General features: G+C 44.9%; 1 protein-coding gene across 1 annotated transcript in view; it reads left to right on the plus strand.

Moving 5' to 3' along the window:
* Nucleotides 1-19,211, plus strand: part of LOC141148037 (lysosomal dipeptide transporter MFSD1-like) — a 45,056-nt gene that overhangs the window by 15,840 nt on the left and 10,005 nt on the right. Inside the window, exons 7-8 of the mRNA XM_073635194.1 lie at nucleotides 10,485-10,624; nucleotides 11,255-11,366. Coding sequence (XP_073491295.1) covers nucleotides 10,485-10,624; nucleotides 11,255-11,366 — 252 coding nt within the window. The remainder of the gene's footprint in view (nucleotides 1-10,484; nucleotides 10,625-11,254; nucleotides 11,367-19,211) is intronic.

The following is a 19,211-nucleotide window of genomic DNA, read 5'->3' on the forward strand; positions in this document are numbered from 1 at the left end:
AGCCCCACACATGTTCTCTGCATTTCTGTGGTGTGAACCAGCCCTAAGTCCATAGCCAAGCTCAGTGTCTCAAGCAATATACAATATATTGGCCTAAGTACTGGGACGCCTGCCTTTAAATGCACATGAACTGTAATGGCATCCCAGTATTAGTATTGGGTTCAAAACTCATTTGGCCCACCCTTTGCAGCTATAACAGCTTCATCTCTTCTGGGAAGGCTGTCCACAAGGTTTAGGAGTGTGTCTATGGGAATGTTTGACCATTCTTCCAAGTGCATTTGTGAGGTCAGGCACTGATGTTGGACGAGAAGGCCTGACCTACAGTCTCTTCTCTAATTCATCCCCAAGGTGTTCTGTTGTGTTGAGGTCAGGACTCTGTCCAGGCCAGTCAAGTTCCTCCACCCCAAAATCACTCATCCATGTCTTTATGGACCTTGCTTTGTGCACTGGTCAAAATGATTTGGTGGAGGGGGGATTATGATGTGGGGTTGTTTTTCAGGGGTTGGGCTTGGCCTCTTAGTTTCAGTTAAGGGAACTCTTAAGGCGTCAGCATACCAAGACATTTTGGACAATTTCATGCTCCCAACTTTGTGGGAACAGTTTGGGGAAAGCCCCTTCCTGTTCCAACATGACTGCACAGCAGTGCACAAACAAGGTCCTTAAAGACATGGATTTGCAAGTTTGGGGTGGAGAAACTTGACTGGTCTGCACAGAGTCCTGGCCACAACCCGATAGAACACCCTTTGGCTGAATTAGAGTACAGACCCTTTGGCTGAATTAGAGTACAGACTGCGAGCCAGGCCTTCTCATCCAACATCAGTGCCTGGCCTCACAAATGCACTTCTGGAAGAATGATCAAACATTCCCTTAGACACACTAAACCTTGTGGACAGCCTTCCAAGAAGCTGTTCGAGCTGCAAAGGGTGGGCCAAATCAAATTAACCTTACGGATTAAGACCGGGCTGCCATTAAAGTTCATGTGTGTGTAAAGGCAGGCGTTCCAATACTTTTGGCTAAATAGTGTATCTGGAAAAGACTTACAATGGTGGTGGAACCCTCCTACACATAAATACTACCTTTAGACATAGTTATAGGACCTGGGAGATGAGACAACTCTTCATGAGGCAACATGGTTGGGATTATGAACCCAGACCCTCAGGGATACTAAGCAGAAGTTCTAACCTCTAAGCCATGGAGCTGCCACATGTGAGAGCCTCCTACACATAACTACACATAAATACACATAAAAACACATAAATACTGCATTTTTTTGGACATACAAGTGATGGAATTACATTACTCAAGAGTTATTCTTCTTGATTTATTCTGTGATATTTGGTGTTTTTTTGTGGGTGAGCGTAGAATATTACCCTCAAAATTTTGGGAATTACATTTTGCTTTCTGATGTTGGTACACATATCACATTTTTTGGGCTCAAATTATGAATATTTGGAAATAATAAAAAGCACAAAAATTGTGATTCATTTTAAATTTGCTTCAGCAATGGTATTGTTTATGGATTGTAAAGGCACCTGTGTGAGTTTGGGTAAAGATTGTTGTGAGATGGAGAGTAACAAGTGAAAGTGACAGAGAAAAATATATTTTACCAAAACATCAAAACATTCCACATTCTAGTATTCTTAAAAACAAAATATTTTAAGTAGAAGCAACAATGTTGCAAAGGAAAGTTTATTTCAGAGAAAGATACATTTCATTTCAACATTAAGAGGTTTTTTTTGTGAAAGTTAGAATTGTTCCATTAGAATCAATGGCTGAAACTTGATTTGGACTAGAATAGAACAGATTTTCACTTAAAAAAAATGCTCTATAATTAGCTCTCATTTTGGTATTTACTATAGCGCCGGGTAAAAAAGACACTTGAGTTAAAATGAGAGCTATCTTCAGGTCTGAGCATGCTCAGTTGTGTTGGCACCTAGTTGTCCAAAACGGGGAATTTTTCACTTCTCAGACTTTTAAAGATATTTCAGAATAGAAATCACTTTTTCACAGTTTAAAAGCAGATTATCTTTTAATAATATACTGCATATTTCAGTACCATTTAGGCAATTATATCATACTCTAAACATTATTACCATGTGCACTACTGCAGGTTTTAGCAGAGTAAGGGTTTGGGAGCTATTTGGTATCAGGGAACTATACTAAATTCGATTTTGGGAGTATTTTCTCACCAGCGCTATAGTGAATACCGTTTTAGCGCTAATTAGTGCTAATTACTGGCAATTAGCGCTAATTAGTGGCAATTAGCGCTAATTAGTGCCGCAGCTCTATAGTAAATGACCCCCTTAGTGACAACTTTGTGCAAAAAAATGAGAGCTATTTTCAGGTCTGGGCATGCTCAGTTGTGTTGGCACCTAGTTGTCCAAAACGGGGAGTTTTTCTCTTCTCATACTTTTAAAGATATTTCAGTGTAGAAATCACTTTTTCACACAGTTTAAAAGCAGATTATCTTTAAATAATATACCGCATATTTCAGTACCATTTAGGCAATTATATCATGTCATGCTCTAAACATTATTTGCATGTGCACTACTCCAGGTTTTAGCAAAGTAAGGGTTTGGGCGCTATTTGGTTTCAGGGAACTATAGTAAATTCGATTTTGGGAGTATTTTCTCACCAGCGCTATAGGGAATACCGTTTTAGCGCTAATTAGTTCAATTAGCGGCAATTAGCGCTAATTAGCGCCACAGCTCTATAGTAAATGACCCCCTTAGTGACAACTTTGTGCAAAAAAAATTGTCTTTTTCCGCAACTTGTGTCACAATATAAAATATTCCATGGACTCGACATGCCTCTCAGCAAATAGCTTGGGGTGTCTACTTTCCAAAATGGGGTCATTTGGGGGGGGGTTTGAACTGTCCTGGCATTTTATGCACAACATTTAGAAGCTTATGTCACACATCACCCACTCTTCGAACACTTTTTGTTTACATGAAAAAATTATTTTTTTTTGCAAGAAAATTACTTAGAAACCCCAAACATTATATATTTTTTTAAAGCAAAGGCCCTACAGATTAAAATGGTGGGTGTTTCATTTTTTTTTCACACAGTATTTGCGCAGCGATATTTCAAACGCATTTTTTTTGGGAGAAAACACACTTTTTTAAATGTTAATGCACTAAAACACACTATATTGCCCAATTGTTTGATGTAATAAAAAAGATGATCTTAGGCCGACTACATGGATATCAAACACGACATTCTTTAAAATTGCGCACAAACGTGCAGTGGCGACAAATGAAATACATTTTTAAAAGCCTTTAAAAGCCTTTACAGGTTACCACTTTAGATTTACAGAGGAGGTCTACTGCTAAAATTACTGCCCTCGATCTGACCTTCGCGGTGATACCTCACATGCATGGTGCAATTGCTGTTTACATTTGACACCAGACCGACACTTGCGTTCGCCTTTGCGCGAGAGCGGGGGGGACAGGGGTGCTTTTTTTTTTTTTTTTTTTTTTTATCTTATTTTTAAACTGTTTCTTTCATTTTTGACCACATCAAGATCGGTGTGATAAAATGCTTTCCCAATTTCCCAATGGCGCTGTTTACATCCGCCGAAATCGAAGTCATAAAATGCTCGTAGCTTCTGGTATCTTAGGCCATAGAGATGATTGGAGCAATTCTGGTCTCTGATCAGCTCTATGGTCAGCTGGCCAAATCACCGGCTGCATTCTCAGGTTCCCTGTTGGGACAGGAGAGCCAGAGAAAAAAATGGAAGACGGTGGGGGGGGAGGACATTTCCTCGCACTGCTTGTAAAAGCAGTCTAGAGGCTAATTGGCCGCTGCTTTTACATGAAAGCCGACCGCTGGCTGAAAAGAATAATACCAAGATGATAACTAAACCTGCAGGCATCATTCTGGTATAACCACTCAAAGTCCAGCAACATACCAGTACGTTGCTGGTCCTTGTTGGGCATATATTGTAAACTTTTTTTTCATGCAGCCTGTGGGCTGAACGAAAAAAAGAGATTGATCGGTGGGTATGCCCACCATTAAAAATAAAAACTGCGCTGCAGAGCAAAAAAGGTCAAAGGTAAAAGCTGCACACAAAATACACCAATATCTGTGTATACCATGAAAAATAAAAAATAAATAAAGTGCGCTAATTATATGAAAATACACACATAGATGTGAATACATGTGGGTAGTAGTAAAAACCACAATCTACTGAGAGCAAGTAAATGACTCCATGAGTGGTAAAAATATATAAGTGCAAAACATAAAAACTCAAATAAAAAGAAGAAACAAAAAATGTGTACATGTGAAATACAATGATATTAATAGCATGAAAATCTGAAAATCAAACAAACTCAGTCCATGGGTTCAAATATAAAAAGTTCATCAGTGAAAAAAAGCTTCCATCCACTATACAGCTCAGCAGCAACTAATCCCCCTATGAGTGGATTGACAAGGGAGAGAGATGTGCAGGATGGTGCAAATCCACTGGCGGTGACTCCAATAAGTAAGAAAGTGATAAAGGTGGACTCTTACCCTCCGTGTTGGACCCCCTCCTTGGCAGGGTCTATCAGGCATGCAGATTTTTGCCCTCTGCAGGGACCATGTAATGAGTTCACATGTACACATTTTTTGTTTCTTCTTTTTATTTGAGTTTTTATGTTTTGCACTTATATATTTTTACCACTCATGGAGTCATTTACTTGCTCTCAGTAGATTGTGGTTTTTACTACTACTACATGTATTCACATCTATGTGTGTATTTTCATATAATTAGCGCACTTTATTTATTTTTTATGCCCACCATTAGAATACCTCCCTTCATCCACCCACTTCTAATGATGGGCATACATGCACCGTTTATATATGCCGAAGCATGGGGGCATCCGCCCCAAAGGTAGGAGCAAATCGCTCCTCCTCCCCGGCTGCCCCCATGCTTCGGCATATATGCTCTTTTTTTTAATTGTGGTGGTGAAATCACCTCCTACAGCGCTGGAGTCACGGCTTTATGTATCATGGGAGCAAACGCTGTTGCTGTCAAGATAAATAAATCTGCGCTGCAACTGAATGGCGTACCTGCTAAGCAAATGATGGTTAACAATAAAACAAAGTAACATTACAGTATAACAGTAATGCCCCGTACACACGGTCGGACATTGATTGGACATTCCGACAACAAAATCCTAGGATTTTTTCCGATGGATGTTGGCTCAAACTTGTCTTGCATACACACGGTCACACAAAGTTGTCGGAAAATCCGATCATTCTGAACGCGGTGACGTAAAACACGTACGTCGGGATTATAAACGGGGCAGTAGCCAATAGCTTTCATCTCTTTATTTATTCTGAGCATGCGTGGCACTTTGTGCGTCGGATTTGTGTACACACGATCGGAAATTCCGACAACGGATTTTGTTGTCGGAAAATTTTATAGCCTGCTCTCAAACTTTGTGTGTCGGAAAATTCGATGGAAAATGTGTGATGAAGCCCACACACGGTCGGAATTTCCGACAACAAGGTCCTATCACACATTTTCCGTCTGAAAGTCCGACCGTGTGTACGGGGCATTAGACTTTCCATACCTGCAAAGTAAATACAAAAAAAAATATTATAAAAAATAAAACATTTTTTAACGCAACCTGTGCCTAAAATATATATCTATGCCGAAGCATGGGAGCATCCACCCGCAAAAGGTAGGAGCAAATCGCTCCTCCGCCCCTGCTGCCCCCATGCTTCGGCATATATGCTCTTTTTTTAACTGTGGTGGTGAAATCACCTCCAACAGCGCCGGAGTCACGGCTTTATGTATCGTGGGAGCAAACGCTGTTGCTGTCAAGATAAATAAATCCACTCTGCAGCTGAATGGCGTACCTGAAAACAAAAAAATGGTTAACAATAAAACACAGTAAACAGTAAAGTATAAAAAAATTGCATACCTGAAAAGCAAACATGATAAAACATAATAACAAAAAAACATTGCAGAATAGAATACAGTAAAAAAGAGCAGAACAATAGAGAGACAACAATAAAACAACAACTATTTTTGTTTTTTTTTTTATACATTTTTTTTGTTTTTTTACACTTTTTTTTGTAACTGTAACTTTTGTAACTGTAACCGGTTCCAGGTTCGGGTCTCTTTGAAAGTGTGTCTAGTCTGTGCAGTGCTGTACCCTACGCTAATACTCAACTAGTGTATGGTAGCGTTCAAAACATTCACCAATGCAAAGACCAGGATTGTCAGGACAGGAGGGACAATAATAGTGGGTGTCACGCCTATATCTGCACTTGCTGCAGACACGACTTTTTTTTGGGGGGGGTTTGTTGGGTAGGGGTACTCGGGAGGACATAAAGAAAATGCCTCTCATGCAGCTGGCTTACTACATTTGGTTGGGGAAGGTGAGGTGGAGCACCGTCTGGAAACAGAAGGGCTCTGACGATCTCTTCCTGGAATTTAAGGAAGGATCCAGTCCGTCCTGAAGCTCTGTATAGCACATGAGCGTTCAGCAAAGCCAATTGAAATAAATAAACAGACACTTTTTTGTACCAGCGTCTGGCCTTATGGACAATTAGGTACGGCGCCAACAACTGGTCGTTGAGGTCCACCCCTCCCATATTTTGGTTATATTAGTGGACACAGAGGGGTTTCTCCACAACACCAGTCGCCGCAGTAATTTGGACCGTCGTGTCTGCATGAAGGGAGGTAAGAACGGGAACATTCTTATTATCCCTCTACTTCATAGCGAGCAAATTATTACACTGCAAGCAGGCTCTCTCCCCCAGCCTAAGATGGGAATCTACAAGCCACTGGAGAACGCCCCGGCAATTAGGTCGCACGATGCCACATGCTCCAATCTGCTGATCAAACAAGTGACTAAAAAGTGGCACGCTCGTGTAATAATTGTCCACGTACAAGTGGTACCCCTTTCCGAATAAGGGTGACACCAAGTCCCACACAATCTTGCCAGCGCTTCCTATGTAGTCAGGGCAGTTTGTCGGCTCTACGTGGCTGTCTTTTCCCTCGTAAACCATAAAACTACATGTATAGCCTGTGGCCCCGTCACAGAGCTTATACATCTTGACGCCGTATCTGGCACGCTTGCTGGGAAGGTACTGTTTGAATGACAAGCGGCCAGAAAACGTAATCACGGACTCATCAACGCAGACAACTTGATGGGGAGTAAACAAGTCTGCAAAACGTTGGTTGAAGTGGTTTACGAGGGGCCGAATTTTGTAGAGCCGATCATATCCAGGGTCTCCACGAGGACAACAGAGTTAATTGTCATTGAAGTGCATGAAACGCAAGATCTGCTTGTATCGTGCTCTGGTCATGGAGGCAGAGAACACGGGTATATGGTAAATTGGGTCAGTGGACCAATATGACTGCAACTCACTCTTTTTATTTATGCCCATGTTGAGGGAAAGGCCCAGAAAGAGCTTAAATTCAGAAAATGTAATTGATCTTCAATCTCTGGCAAGGGAGGACTGGGGAATAGTGGCGATGTGTTGACCAGCGTACAAATTGCTTTGGTCCACAATAGATCTATAGAGATCTTCGGTGAAAAACAGCGAATAAAAATCAAGTGACGTAAAATCAACTGTTTCCACCTGAATGCCGGGTTGGCCAGTGAATGGGGGAAGTACGGGTGCTGCAAAAGGTGGGTTCCCAATTAGGTTCGGCGAATGCTGCAGGAAGGGCACTATGGGCACGACGGGCCTGTGTTTGTCTTCTTGGTGGCAGCGGGACACTACTTGTGCTTGCCAGCTCACCAGCTTGAAATGCACTTATGGGACTCGCAACGTCACCACGTGATACTGCAGTCCTGGATTGACTATGACCAAGGTGTACTAGGCCGCTGGTGCTTGCCAGTTAACCAGAAGGAATAGCGGCACTAGTACTTCTCTGCTCCATACGAGGGACCTGCGGTTCTTGCATATCAACGACAGAAGAAGAAGTTCGAGGTCTGGTACGCCTGACCTTGGCAGGGACCACAACTCCGTCGTCAGAGCTATCTGTCATGGAGCCGCTGTCCTCTACAGGATCGTATTCTGAGCCTGAATCTGACAGATGAGTGACTTCCTCTTCACTATCTGTCATGCTCAGAAACATGTAGGCCTCTTCACTAGTGTACCTTCGATTTGCTATTTTGGGCTCTAAATTTAGTGGTACACTAGTGAGACTCACAGGTAGAAAAAGCTCCTAGACTGTTAGCGACTGTATCAAACGCTACCAAAAAAACTGTTAGCGATCGCAGGGATCAGGCCTGACTCTGCGAATGCTGCAGTTATGTGTGTTTAGTGTTTTGTAAGTGACAGTGATCGATCGATACTGCACTTGGGTGGGCTGGGCGGAGGGGCAAAACGCAGGTGCTAGCAGGTATCTGGGCTGATCTCGCTAACACTGCATTTTTGGGAACCCTAAACTGCTGGGGACGCAAGTATAGATCTGATCAGATCAGATATTGATCCGTTCAGATACTATACCACTAAGGGAGGTGTATGCTGCTTGCGTGGGTGTTAGCGGTACTGGCACTAACCTGATGCTGCCTGGGGCGGCGCAGACCCTATCTGACCCTAAAACCTAACTTGTATCACCCGCCGGGTGATCAGGGGGTTAAACCTTTATTAGGTAATAAATGGCAGGTGCCCTGACACTATAAAAAATAAACAAACTAACCAGCGTCACCCGTAACAGTTATACGGTGATCACTGGTAAAAGGGTTAACTAGGGGGCAATCAGGGGGTTAAAACCTTTACTAGGTAGTATATGGGGGTACCTGACGCTATAAAACGCTGACGGCGAACCTAAATACTTACCTCCCTAACTAGCGTCACCTGTGACACTAATACAGCGATCAGAAAAATGATCGCTTAGTGACACTGGCGACGGGGGTTGATCACGGGGTTAAACCTTTATTAGGGGGGGTTAGGGGGGTACTCTAGACCTAAAGGGGCATAGCACTAACTGCCCTACCACTTATAACGGTGACAAATGACACTAATGCAGTAATCAGTAAAAAAAAAAAAAACTGCTATCGGTGTCACTGTGACAGGGGGTTCAGGGGGGTGATTGGGGGATGAAAAGTGTGCCTAGAGTGTTCTACTGTTAGTGTAGTGTTGTGCATACTTACTTGATGTCTTCTCTCCTCTGCACCGTAACGAAAAGACCGACACGAGGAGAGATGACATCACCTCCTCTGCCGCTGTTTATATTACAGCAGCAGAGGAAGATTGTCATTCGTTGGGAGCGATCGCGAGGTGGTGGCCACAAATGAGTGGCCTCCCCCTCAGCGTGGATCGCTCCCCTAACAATGCCGACCGCCGCAGGAGGCAAATCACATATCAGATACGTGATTTTGCCTTCCCGTGCCATTCTGCTGCAGTATATCTGCGTTAGGCGGTCGGCAAGTTGTTAATCAATATCACATAAAATGATTATATGGATAAATGTATAATTCTGGTATATCCACTGAATATTTGTTTATCTAAAGACACCTGCTTTGTGTAAATTTTTATACAGTTATAATTACGTTTATGTTTTATGTATTATGTTTTTCATAATACTAATTAGTTTCTTAAAGCACTTCTACTTATAATCACAACTTTTATATTTTTACCTTATAACAAAGCTATTAGGTCAGCAGATACTAATTATCATATCTGTGACCTACAATATCATACATAATTCGAATGACTTATAATAACCATATAGGTACTTTTAAAATATTTCTGACTTGCACAAACTTCAAATCCTTTCCACCATGTGTTGAATTGAACAGTTTCAATGGATGTTTAGCGGTGTCCATAATTCTTAAAATCTACACAATGAGTTGTGTTAGCCGAGGTGTTTTTTATGTGTTAACAGTCTAGTCACGTATTTGTGTAACTTTTTTTTTCTATGGTTGTGTTTGTCGCTTTTATTTACAAACCAAGATAGGTACACATCATCTTTGTTTCGTGAAATGGGACCTTATTGTTCCCCGAATTCAGTTTCAACACAAAGTTTGTAGAAAATATTTGATCCATTGAAAACTTGGAAAACATCTGAACTCACAAAGACCTTTTAGTTCATCTGTCTTGTTTATTTGAATTTTAACATCTCCATCAGAATATTATAACACGTATTATTTCTTCTTCATAATTACAACAATATAAAATGTATTATTTCTTCATGAATCCACAACAACGGTATGCATCTAAAATACCTAGCATTTTGATCATGTGATCGCTGTGGAAGGTATAGGTCAGATTGGCTGAATTAACCCTTTCACAGAGATTGCATGACCCAATTTCTAGACTGTTGGTTATTTAAATGGTACAAGAGGGGACCTGAAGCAGCATTTCTCTAAGAAATATTTTGTTTCCTGGTTATGCTTATTTGATGGTCCAGAAAGACTGGTAGTACAGCTTTATGTTAAAATGAGTGTTGGTTAATTTTTATGACCCTGATATATTAGTACATCCAGAGTTCACCTGCTTCCCAGCTGATAATGTTTGTTTTCTACCCTCAGGCCAGTATGTGGCCCTCTATCGCTCTCATGGTCCCACAAGCGACCCTCGGAACAGCCTTGGGCCTGGCTGGCTCTGTGCAGATGATTGGTATTGGAACTTCTAATCTTATTGTTGGCAGAATCCTCGGTACTAAATCCAGGTGTGTCCAAAAATATCTATATATGGCATTGACATTTTATATAGAACCAGTCCCAGTCCCTGTCCATGTGTAGCTTACACTTTAACTATCTCGCTGCCATCATACACAGACACACTTAGGCGGTAGGTGTTTGTGAAGAGGTCAATTACTGTACCTGTATCTTATGGGTGCAGGGAAGAAGTATTTATTTTATTTATTACAGGTACTTGTATAGTGCTGTTCAATTTACGCAGCACTTTACTTTGTACATTCACATCAATCTCTGCCCTGAAGGAGCTTACAATCTAAGGTTCCTAACTCGCATTCATACATACATATACTAGGGCCAATTTAGACAGGAACCAATTAACCTAACAGCATGTCTTTGGAGTGTGGGAGGAAACTGGAGTACCCAAAGGAAACCCACGCAGGCACAGGGAGAACATGCAAAATCCAGGCAGGTAGTGCCCAGTTGGGATTCGGACCAACGTCCCTAGTGCTGCCAGGTGGAAGTGCTAACCCTTTAGCCAATGTTCTGCCCAGGAAGTTTGTATAAACATCAGGGGAAAGGGTTTTGTAAATACAATGTTGCTAAAGCCATGGTGGAAATTGTTCAGTTGTTCTAATTATTCGATTTCCTTCTGTCTCTAGTGAAGCGAAGATCCCATTGTGGCGCTGGCAGCAGATGATGATATTCATGTTGGCGAATACCATTGCTTGTATAGTGACCTCTGTGATTTTAAACGTAGTGGATAATAAACAGGTAATTACAATTACAAGATACCCAAGCTCAACCGCACAATTGAAAAATACTTGCTGAGATTCGGTGCTTAGGCTGGGGGGATCCCCACTCCCATGTTCGAACATCCAAAGTAGAAAGCAAGCCGGCAACTCAATAACTCCCTGGTAATATCCTTTATTTGACTACATCATATACACAGGATCAATGCTGACCTGTTTCGGCTATTACAGCTTTACTCCTAGCATTGAGTACTATGAATAAGGCTGTAATAGCCAAAACATGTCCGCATTGATCCTGTGTATATGATGTAGTCAAGGGATATTACCAAAGAGTTATCGAGTTGCCAGCTTACTTTCTGCTTTGAAGAAATAGGTAGTAGCTGTTACTGATTCATGACTGCATAGAACTCTGAAACACTCTATAGAATGATGTGAGTAATTAGAGACTATATAGGAAAATGAGCGCAACCAGCCACTGAATAGAACACATGGAATCTACCAATAACTGCATAGAAAACTGATTTTGTGTACTAATCAAAGAATGTATTGGTCTAATTGATTTCTGAAAGTTATGACAGTTTGATCTAATTGATCATTACATCAGATGAATGTATCATTGCACGGGGGCGCATGCGCGCTAGTGAAGCAAATGGATGCCAGATTCCTCCGTTCTGCGCCGTCGGAACTAAAAACCCAGCCTAATCCGACATAGACAGATCGGGGACTCTGCACTTATACCCCCGGAGGCTCCGCATCACTTCGGGCTGCCAGCGGTGATGTACCGCTCCGTAAAAAACAAGAACCGGCAGCGCAGCAAATCCTCCCCATCCTCAAGCAGGGGCAGAATCAAGATGGCGCCTGAACCTCCAGAGCCTGACGAGAATACTCAGCTCTCTGCTGCGGGCCTAGGATCTCCTGCTGACAGTCTCCATCTGTTCTTCATGGTGAGTCCTCTACCTGCTGACTCCGATGCCATGTTGGCCAAATTTCGCAATATAGTGAGGGATGAGATAACAGCAGCTTCCAGCAAACTCTCCTCAGATTTTGTGTGGGGCCTTAAAGAAATAGGCCAGCGCACTAATCAATTAGAGCACTGCATGGACCTGGCTACCACTGTGCTGGAGGGTCATGGGGAGGAGGTAGAAAAAATGTCCGCTGAGCTGGAAGCCCTCAGAGATAAATTAGAAGACACGGAAAATAGGGCACACAGAGACAATCTCGGCATTCGTGGTATCCCCGAAGCTATCGCTGACCTACAGGGAACAGCTCAGGGGCGGATCCAGGGGGGGAATGCGGGTGACAGTGCGGGCGGCTCCGCTGGTGACAGTGCGGGCGGCTCCGCGGGTGACAGTGCGGGCAGCTCCGTGGGTGACAGTGCGGGTGGCTCGGGCTCCCCAGGTGACAGTGCGGGCTGCTCCACCGCGGGTGACAGTGTGGGCGGCTCCCCAGGTGACAGTGCAGGCGGCTCGCCAGGTGACAGTGCGGGCGGCTCCCCAGGTGACAGTGCAGGCGGCTCCCCAGGTGACAGTGCGGGCGGCTCGGTCGGTGAGTGGGCAGGTGAGAGAGGGGGGGTAGCTGGGCGGCTCCGTGTGTGACTGTGAGTGGGCTGCTGGCCAATCAGGGAGCCGGCGGGCAGGGGAGCAGAGAGATGACATCATCTCTCACCACCCTGCGCCCGCCCTGCATCCCTGCAGTTCCTCTCTCACTGTGAAGGCAGCTGTGGGCAGCAGAGAGATTACATCATCTCTCTGCTGCCTGACTCTGGGACATAGCAAGAGACCACCTTAGCAGGAAAGTGACACGGCAGGTGACAATCCGCATCTCGTGACAGGCGACGTGGCAAGTGACAATTCGCAACGTGTGGCAAAGGACAATCTGTAACTTGTGGCAGGTGATGTGGCAAGTGACAATCCACAACGTGTGGCAGGTGACGTGACGATCCGCAATGTGTGGCAGGTGACGTGGCAAGTGACAATCCGCAGCGTGTGGCAGGTGACGTGGCAAGTGACAATTCACAACGTGTGGCAGGTGACGTGGCAAGTGACAATCCGCATCTGGTGACAGGTAACGTGGCAAGTGACAATCCGCATCTGGTGACAGGTGATGTGGCAAGTGACAATTCACAATGTGTGGCAGGTAACGTGGCAAGTGACAATTCGCAACGTGTAGCAGGTGACGTGGCAAGTGACAATTCGCAGCGTGTGGCAGGTGACGTGGCAAGTGACAATCCGCATTTGTTGGCAGGGGACGTGGAAAGTGACACACTCAGGGCTCCCACTGATTCTGCATTATGATGAGTTGAACTATTTGATTTTATATTACAATGTAAGAATAGAAATAATGCGCTTCAATCATCCTGACACCATAATAACCATGGTACCGTGGTGATTAAAGCGACAACACCAGCCGTTTCCCCAATAAATTGCCTGCAAAAAAGGGTATTTTCTGGCAGTGCCCCTCCCGAGACTAGACTCTGGATCCGCCCCTGGAACAGCTACCACTTTTTCCCAGGAACTGGCTCCCGAGATCCTGGTGGACAGGCTCGAGTTTGACCGCATTCACAGGTCCCTGGCCCCCAAACCCTCTGAGGGTCCCCCGAGGGATGTTATCATCAAATTTCATTATTACCGAACCAAGGAGAGGCTCCTGCAGTCCACCCGAGAGCAGCAGGACCTCTCCTTCCAAGGTAACTCCCTCCAACTATTCGTTGACCTCTCGCCGGTCACAATCGCCAGACGTCGAGGACTCAAACCTTATCTTCAAGTTCTACAATTCCACCAGATCAACTACAGATGGTGGTTCCCATTTAAGCTTTCTGGGCCTGGGCCGCCAATTTCATGCCACCTCCCCATCTGCATTAAAACGCCACCTTCAGGATCTGCAACTGGGCCTTCCCCCATCTCAACCTGATGCACCGTCTTCATCCTCCAGGCCCGTACCCTCTAGGCTTCCCCGCCAGCCCTCTCAAGCATCTCAAAGATCACAATCTGGATCTCAGGCGCTGCGGGACCTACAGGCCCAACGGTTTCAACAATCCAACAATGGCTGAGGTTCCCTATCTTGTCTCAGTGACACTTTCAGTTTTCCTGGCTGCCTGATCCAGTGTCGCACTAATCGATTTTGCTCCAATCACTAAATTTACACATGGATTGAGGTGGCGTGTTTGGAAGATGCCCCCCTGCCATATTTCCAAGGGGATAAAACATTTTGTGTAGGGGTGCACCTCCATTGATTGCTAAGTTGGTTGTATGTTCTGTTTCCGCGCCGCAGTCCTCCATTCCTGCTTTGTGGATTTGTGGGGCTCAGGGTGCGGTTATGTTATATTTGTCCACTCGGCCTCCTGGAATTGACGGTCCTGTGGTTGTTGTCTCTGGGAGCCCGGGGGGACCTCTGCACCTACATCTCCGTATGCTGGTCATGCACTACGGTTGCCTTATCGTGATTGTTCTTAACCTGCTCGTTTTGACCATGTTTTTAGATACTGTTTAGAGTCTATCTTAATGCTATTTAAGTTGTTTGCATTATTTCCATAACAGGCCGGTGTTTCCGACGGACCACTGCTCCCCTTATGTGTTGGCACCTGGCTAAGACAAACGTCTTGGTCACGGTCCCACTCCATTGTGGGCCTTACAGCCCACGTCGTGATACACCTATGTATTTGCTACTTATTCTATTCCGAGCTCTCCTTGGCACTCTTATCTCCTATGTTCTTCTTCTCTTTCCTCTTTTTTCCTCTGTCACCTCTTTTTCCCTCCCCTTATTCCCCCCCCCCCGGTCCCTGGGGTGTGTGGACAGAGTATGCCACAGCTGCATATTCAGGACTCAATGACCCTTCACTGGTTGTCCCTGAATGTTCAGGGCATGAATTCTATTGGATGAAAGCTATTGGCTACTGTCCCGTTTATAGTCCCGACGTACGTGTTTTACGTCACCGCGTTCAGAATGATCGGATTTTCCGACAACTTTGTGTGACCGTGTGTATGCAAGACAAGTTTGAGCCAACATCCGTCGGAAAAAATCCTAGGATTTTGTTGTCGGAATGTCCGATCAATGTCCGACCGTGTGTACGGGGCATTAGTGTCTCGAGCGCCACTCTGGGGGCTCCCCCCTTCCACAGGAACGTCACACATATCGTGTCAATACGTTTAAAAATAGATTTAGGGATTGCACATGGGGAATTAGCCAGAACATATAGCAATTTCGGGAGGTAGACCATTTTGAGGAGATTTGCTCTTCCCATAAGGTCAAGGGGCAGATCCATCCATTGTTTAGTTTGCTCCTGTAAACGATTCAATAGGGGATCTAAATTATTAGTAACGTAAGTGGATAAGGGTGATTGTACCAGGACCCCGAGGTATCGGAAAGAGGACACCACTTGTAGTTTAGAATCCGGATGAATCTGGGGAATCGCTGCTGTATCCAAGGGGAAAAGACTTGATTTATCCCAGTTCCCCCGGAAACCGGAGAAATCTCCGAATATATTAATTTCGGCTAGCAAGGACTGAAGTGACCCGTTAGTATCTGCCAAATACACCAGTTTGTCGTCCGCATAGAGCGAAATTCGCTCTTCTATAGTGGCAATAGGAAGTCCTTTAATAGATAAAGAGGAGCGAATACGTGCCGCTAGGGGCTCCATGGCTAGGGCGAATAGGAGCGGGGACAGCGGGCAACCCTGCCTGGTACCTCTTGAAATAGATAAGGCCATTCCACACTGTCAAATGCTTTGCAAGTATCTAAGGATACTATGGCCCGCGTTGGGGGGCAATCATGTGGATATTGCAAATTGTGAAATAATCTACGAATATTCATTCTAGTGGATCTTCCTGGTATGAAGCCCCCCTGGTCAATGTTAACCAGGGTGGTGACTACCTTATTTAAACGATTTGCAAGCAATTTAGCCAGTATCTTAACGTCCACATTTATAAGGGATATTGGTCGGTATGATTCACATTTAAGTGGATCCTTTCTAGGTTTCAGCAGAAGTACGATCAAGGCCTCACGCATAGTGGGGGGAAGGACCCCAGTGCCTAAAGCTTTATTATGTGTACGCAATAAATGTGGGCATAGTAATTCCCTAAACTGTGTGTACCATTCGGTGGGGTAACCATCCAACCCGGGGGTTTTATGGGCTGGCATTTGTGAGATGGCTGCAGCAATCTCTTCCACCGACATGGGCGCCTCCAACTCATCCCTCCTCTCAGAAGACAGGGAGGGGAGGGATATGTCACTGTCCCAAACACTTTGCTGCAAATTACCCCCAAGTCTATTTAGCCAACAGCCCTACTAAACAGAAAGGGGTTCTCATTGCTATACGTAAATCGTTCCCGTTTATTTGCAGTAAACAGATAGCTGACCCTGATGGCAGATACCTTCTTTTGCAGGGTTCCATTCAGGACAATGAGGTAACTATCATGACTTACTACGCCCCGAATGACAATCCGGGCCCCTTCCTGACTCATGTCTGCTCCTTGCTAAAGGTCCACCAGAGAGGCACCCTTTTGTTGGTGGGTGACTCTAATGTCACCCTAAACCCCTCTTTTGATAAGTATCCATCGGATCATAAAACTCCCTTCCCCCCCCGCTAAAAAATTCTCACAGGCTCTGCAAAACCATGACCTAGTCATAGGCGTGCTCAAGGGGTGTGCCTGGGAACACCCTAATCCTGGAGTTGGCAACCCATCAATTGTGGGCAGGTGACAGGTAAGCCGCGATCCTTACTTGCCGACCCCCAGAACCTGGACAGGATAAACGTCTGGTGTGGAACGATCTGTATTTTCTTCTGCAGGAGCTGAAAGTAGGCTTCTCCTCCTCTTCCTATTCAGCTGCCACGGGAGGAAAATAGAGGGGATTGGTACCAATGTATGCCACCCATCTTGTCCCAGTTCCTTTTCTTTCTGCTGCCCAGGTCCCCCTGTGTGCACGCCTGCTCCCCCCCATTGTTTTAGGATGACGAGTGGGGAAGAGGCCGGTTAATATGTCACAAAGGCATATGTGTTGGAGCTTTAAGATGCACACCCTAATACAATCGGCTGCGCACACCTATGGACCTAGTAGATATTTGGCGAGAGCTCCAACCCCTGGGTAGGAACTACACTCACTATTCCCACCCTCATTATTCTCATTACAGGATCAACCATATGTTTGTACTGCGGAAACACCTCCCTTTAATTGACTCGGTCTCGATCCTAGCAGCCCCCTGGTCTGACCATGATCCGATTTTGACTGTTTGTCATTCCCTGCTCAGCAAACCGCAACATGCCCCTTGGGTGATGATTGATTCTCTTCTGTCCTTAAAGTTGATCCTCAGTGACATCCACAAAGCCTCTGTAGAATACTTTAAACTTAATGCAGGGACAGTCTCATCTCCGGTAACACTCTGGGAAGCTTATAAAGCTGACCTTCGGGGCCACGTTTTTCATATAGCGTCACAATGCAAGAAAGAGCAAATTCAGGCCCGTCGCAAGCTGAAGCAGTGTCTGGAGGACCTGTCTACGGCCTTCAAACAAGCTCCCACCCCCGCCAACCACAGGTTCTTAGACAAGGCCCGTACGGACTTGGATTTATGTCTAACTGACGAAGCAGAACTGACTTTGTGCTGGGCCCGCCAGAAATGGTATGCTAAGGTGAACAAACCCAATGTGATGTGGGCCAACAGATTGCGTACCTTCACCCCAAAATTTGCTCCCATAAACTTGCGCACCCGCCACAATATCCTCACGGGCAACCCTCAGCGAGTCTTGGATGAATTCCGTCATCGTCTCACCAAGCTCTATTCCGCCCCTACTCACTCCTCAACCCAGGGCCTGAATGCTTTCTTGAACAAGTTATCCTTACCCTCCCTATCCGACACTCATATGTCCCTTATGGACCAAGATATACAGGTCTCGGTAGTTCTCCAGTGCATTAAAGACTTGAAGGTAGGTAAGAGACCAGGCCCGGACGGTTTCACGGCCTTGTACTACCGGAAACTAGCGGATGTTCTCGCCCCGCATTTGGCGGCAATTTGTAACTCGGTAAAGGGGGGGAATTCATTCACACCAGATCTGCTGACTGCCAACATTGTGATGATTCCTAAGCCAGATAAAGACCATTCTTCCTGGGCTAATTTCCGGACAATCTCCTTATTTAATATTGATATGAAAATTTTGACGAAGACTCTGGCCAACCGCCTGAATTTCTTTCTCCTGCGCCTGATAAAAAAGGATCAGGTGGGGTTTGTCCCCCGTAGACAGGCAGGGGATGCTATTAGATGGCTCCTCCAAATCCGACATATAGCACACAATAGATCCCTGGAGACAATGTTTCTGTCTTTGGATGTCAATAAGGCTTTTAACACTTTTTCTTGGCCCTACCTAACACAGGTGCTTAGCCACTATGGTTTTGGCACCTCCTTCTTTAGCTGGGTTTCAGCTATTTATGATTCCCCCCCAGGCCAAAGTACGATACTATGGTTGCACACTCTCCCCACTTCTATTTATCCTGGCACTGGAGCCCTTGGAGCCCAGACATATCAGGAGTTGAAGTAGCGGGTACCTCGCACAAATTGTCACTGTTTGCGGATGATATTTTGTTGACAATCACTAAACCCAGAATTTCCTTCCCCAACCTACTGTCTCTTTTAAATTCTTTTGCCACGTTCTCAGGCCTATCGGTCAATCCGGTCAAATCTAAAGCGATGCCCATCAACCTTCAGCCCTCAGAATTGGAATCCCTACAATCTGCGTTCTCATTCCAATGGTTAACCTCATTACCCTACCTGGGTATCAAGCTTACTCCGAGGTACTCGGGTTTATACCAAGCCAACTTTCCCCCACTTTTGGGAAAGTTGGAGGCCTTGCTTGCCTCTTGGTCCACACTTCCGATATCC

The sequence above is a fragment of the Aquarana catesbeiana genome, linkage group LG06 (genome assembly GCF_042186555.1).
Source record: "Aquarana catesbeiana isolate 2022-GZ linkage group LG06, ASM4218655v1, whole genome shotgun sequence".
In the NCBI taxonomy this organism is placed as follows: domain Eukaryota; kingdom Metazoa; phylum Chordata; class Amphibia; order Anura; family Ranidae; genus Aquarana; species Aquarana catesbeiana.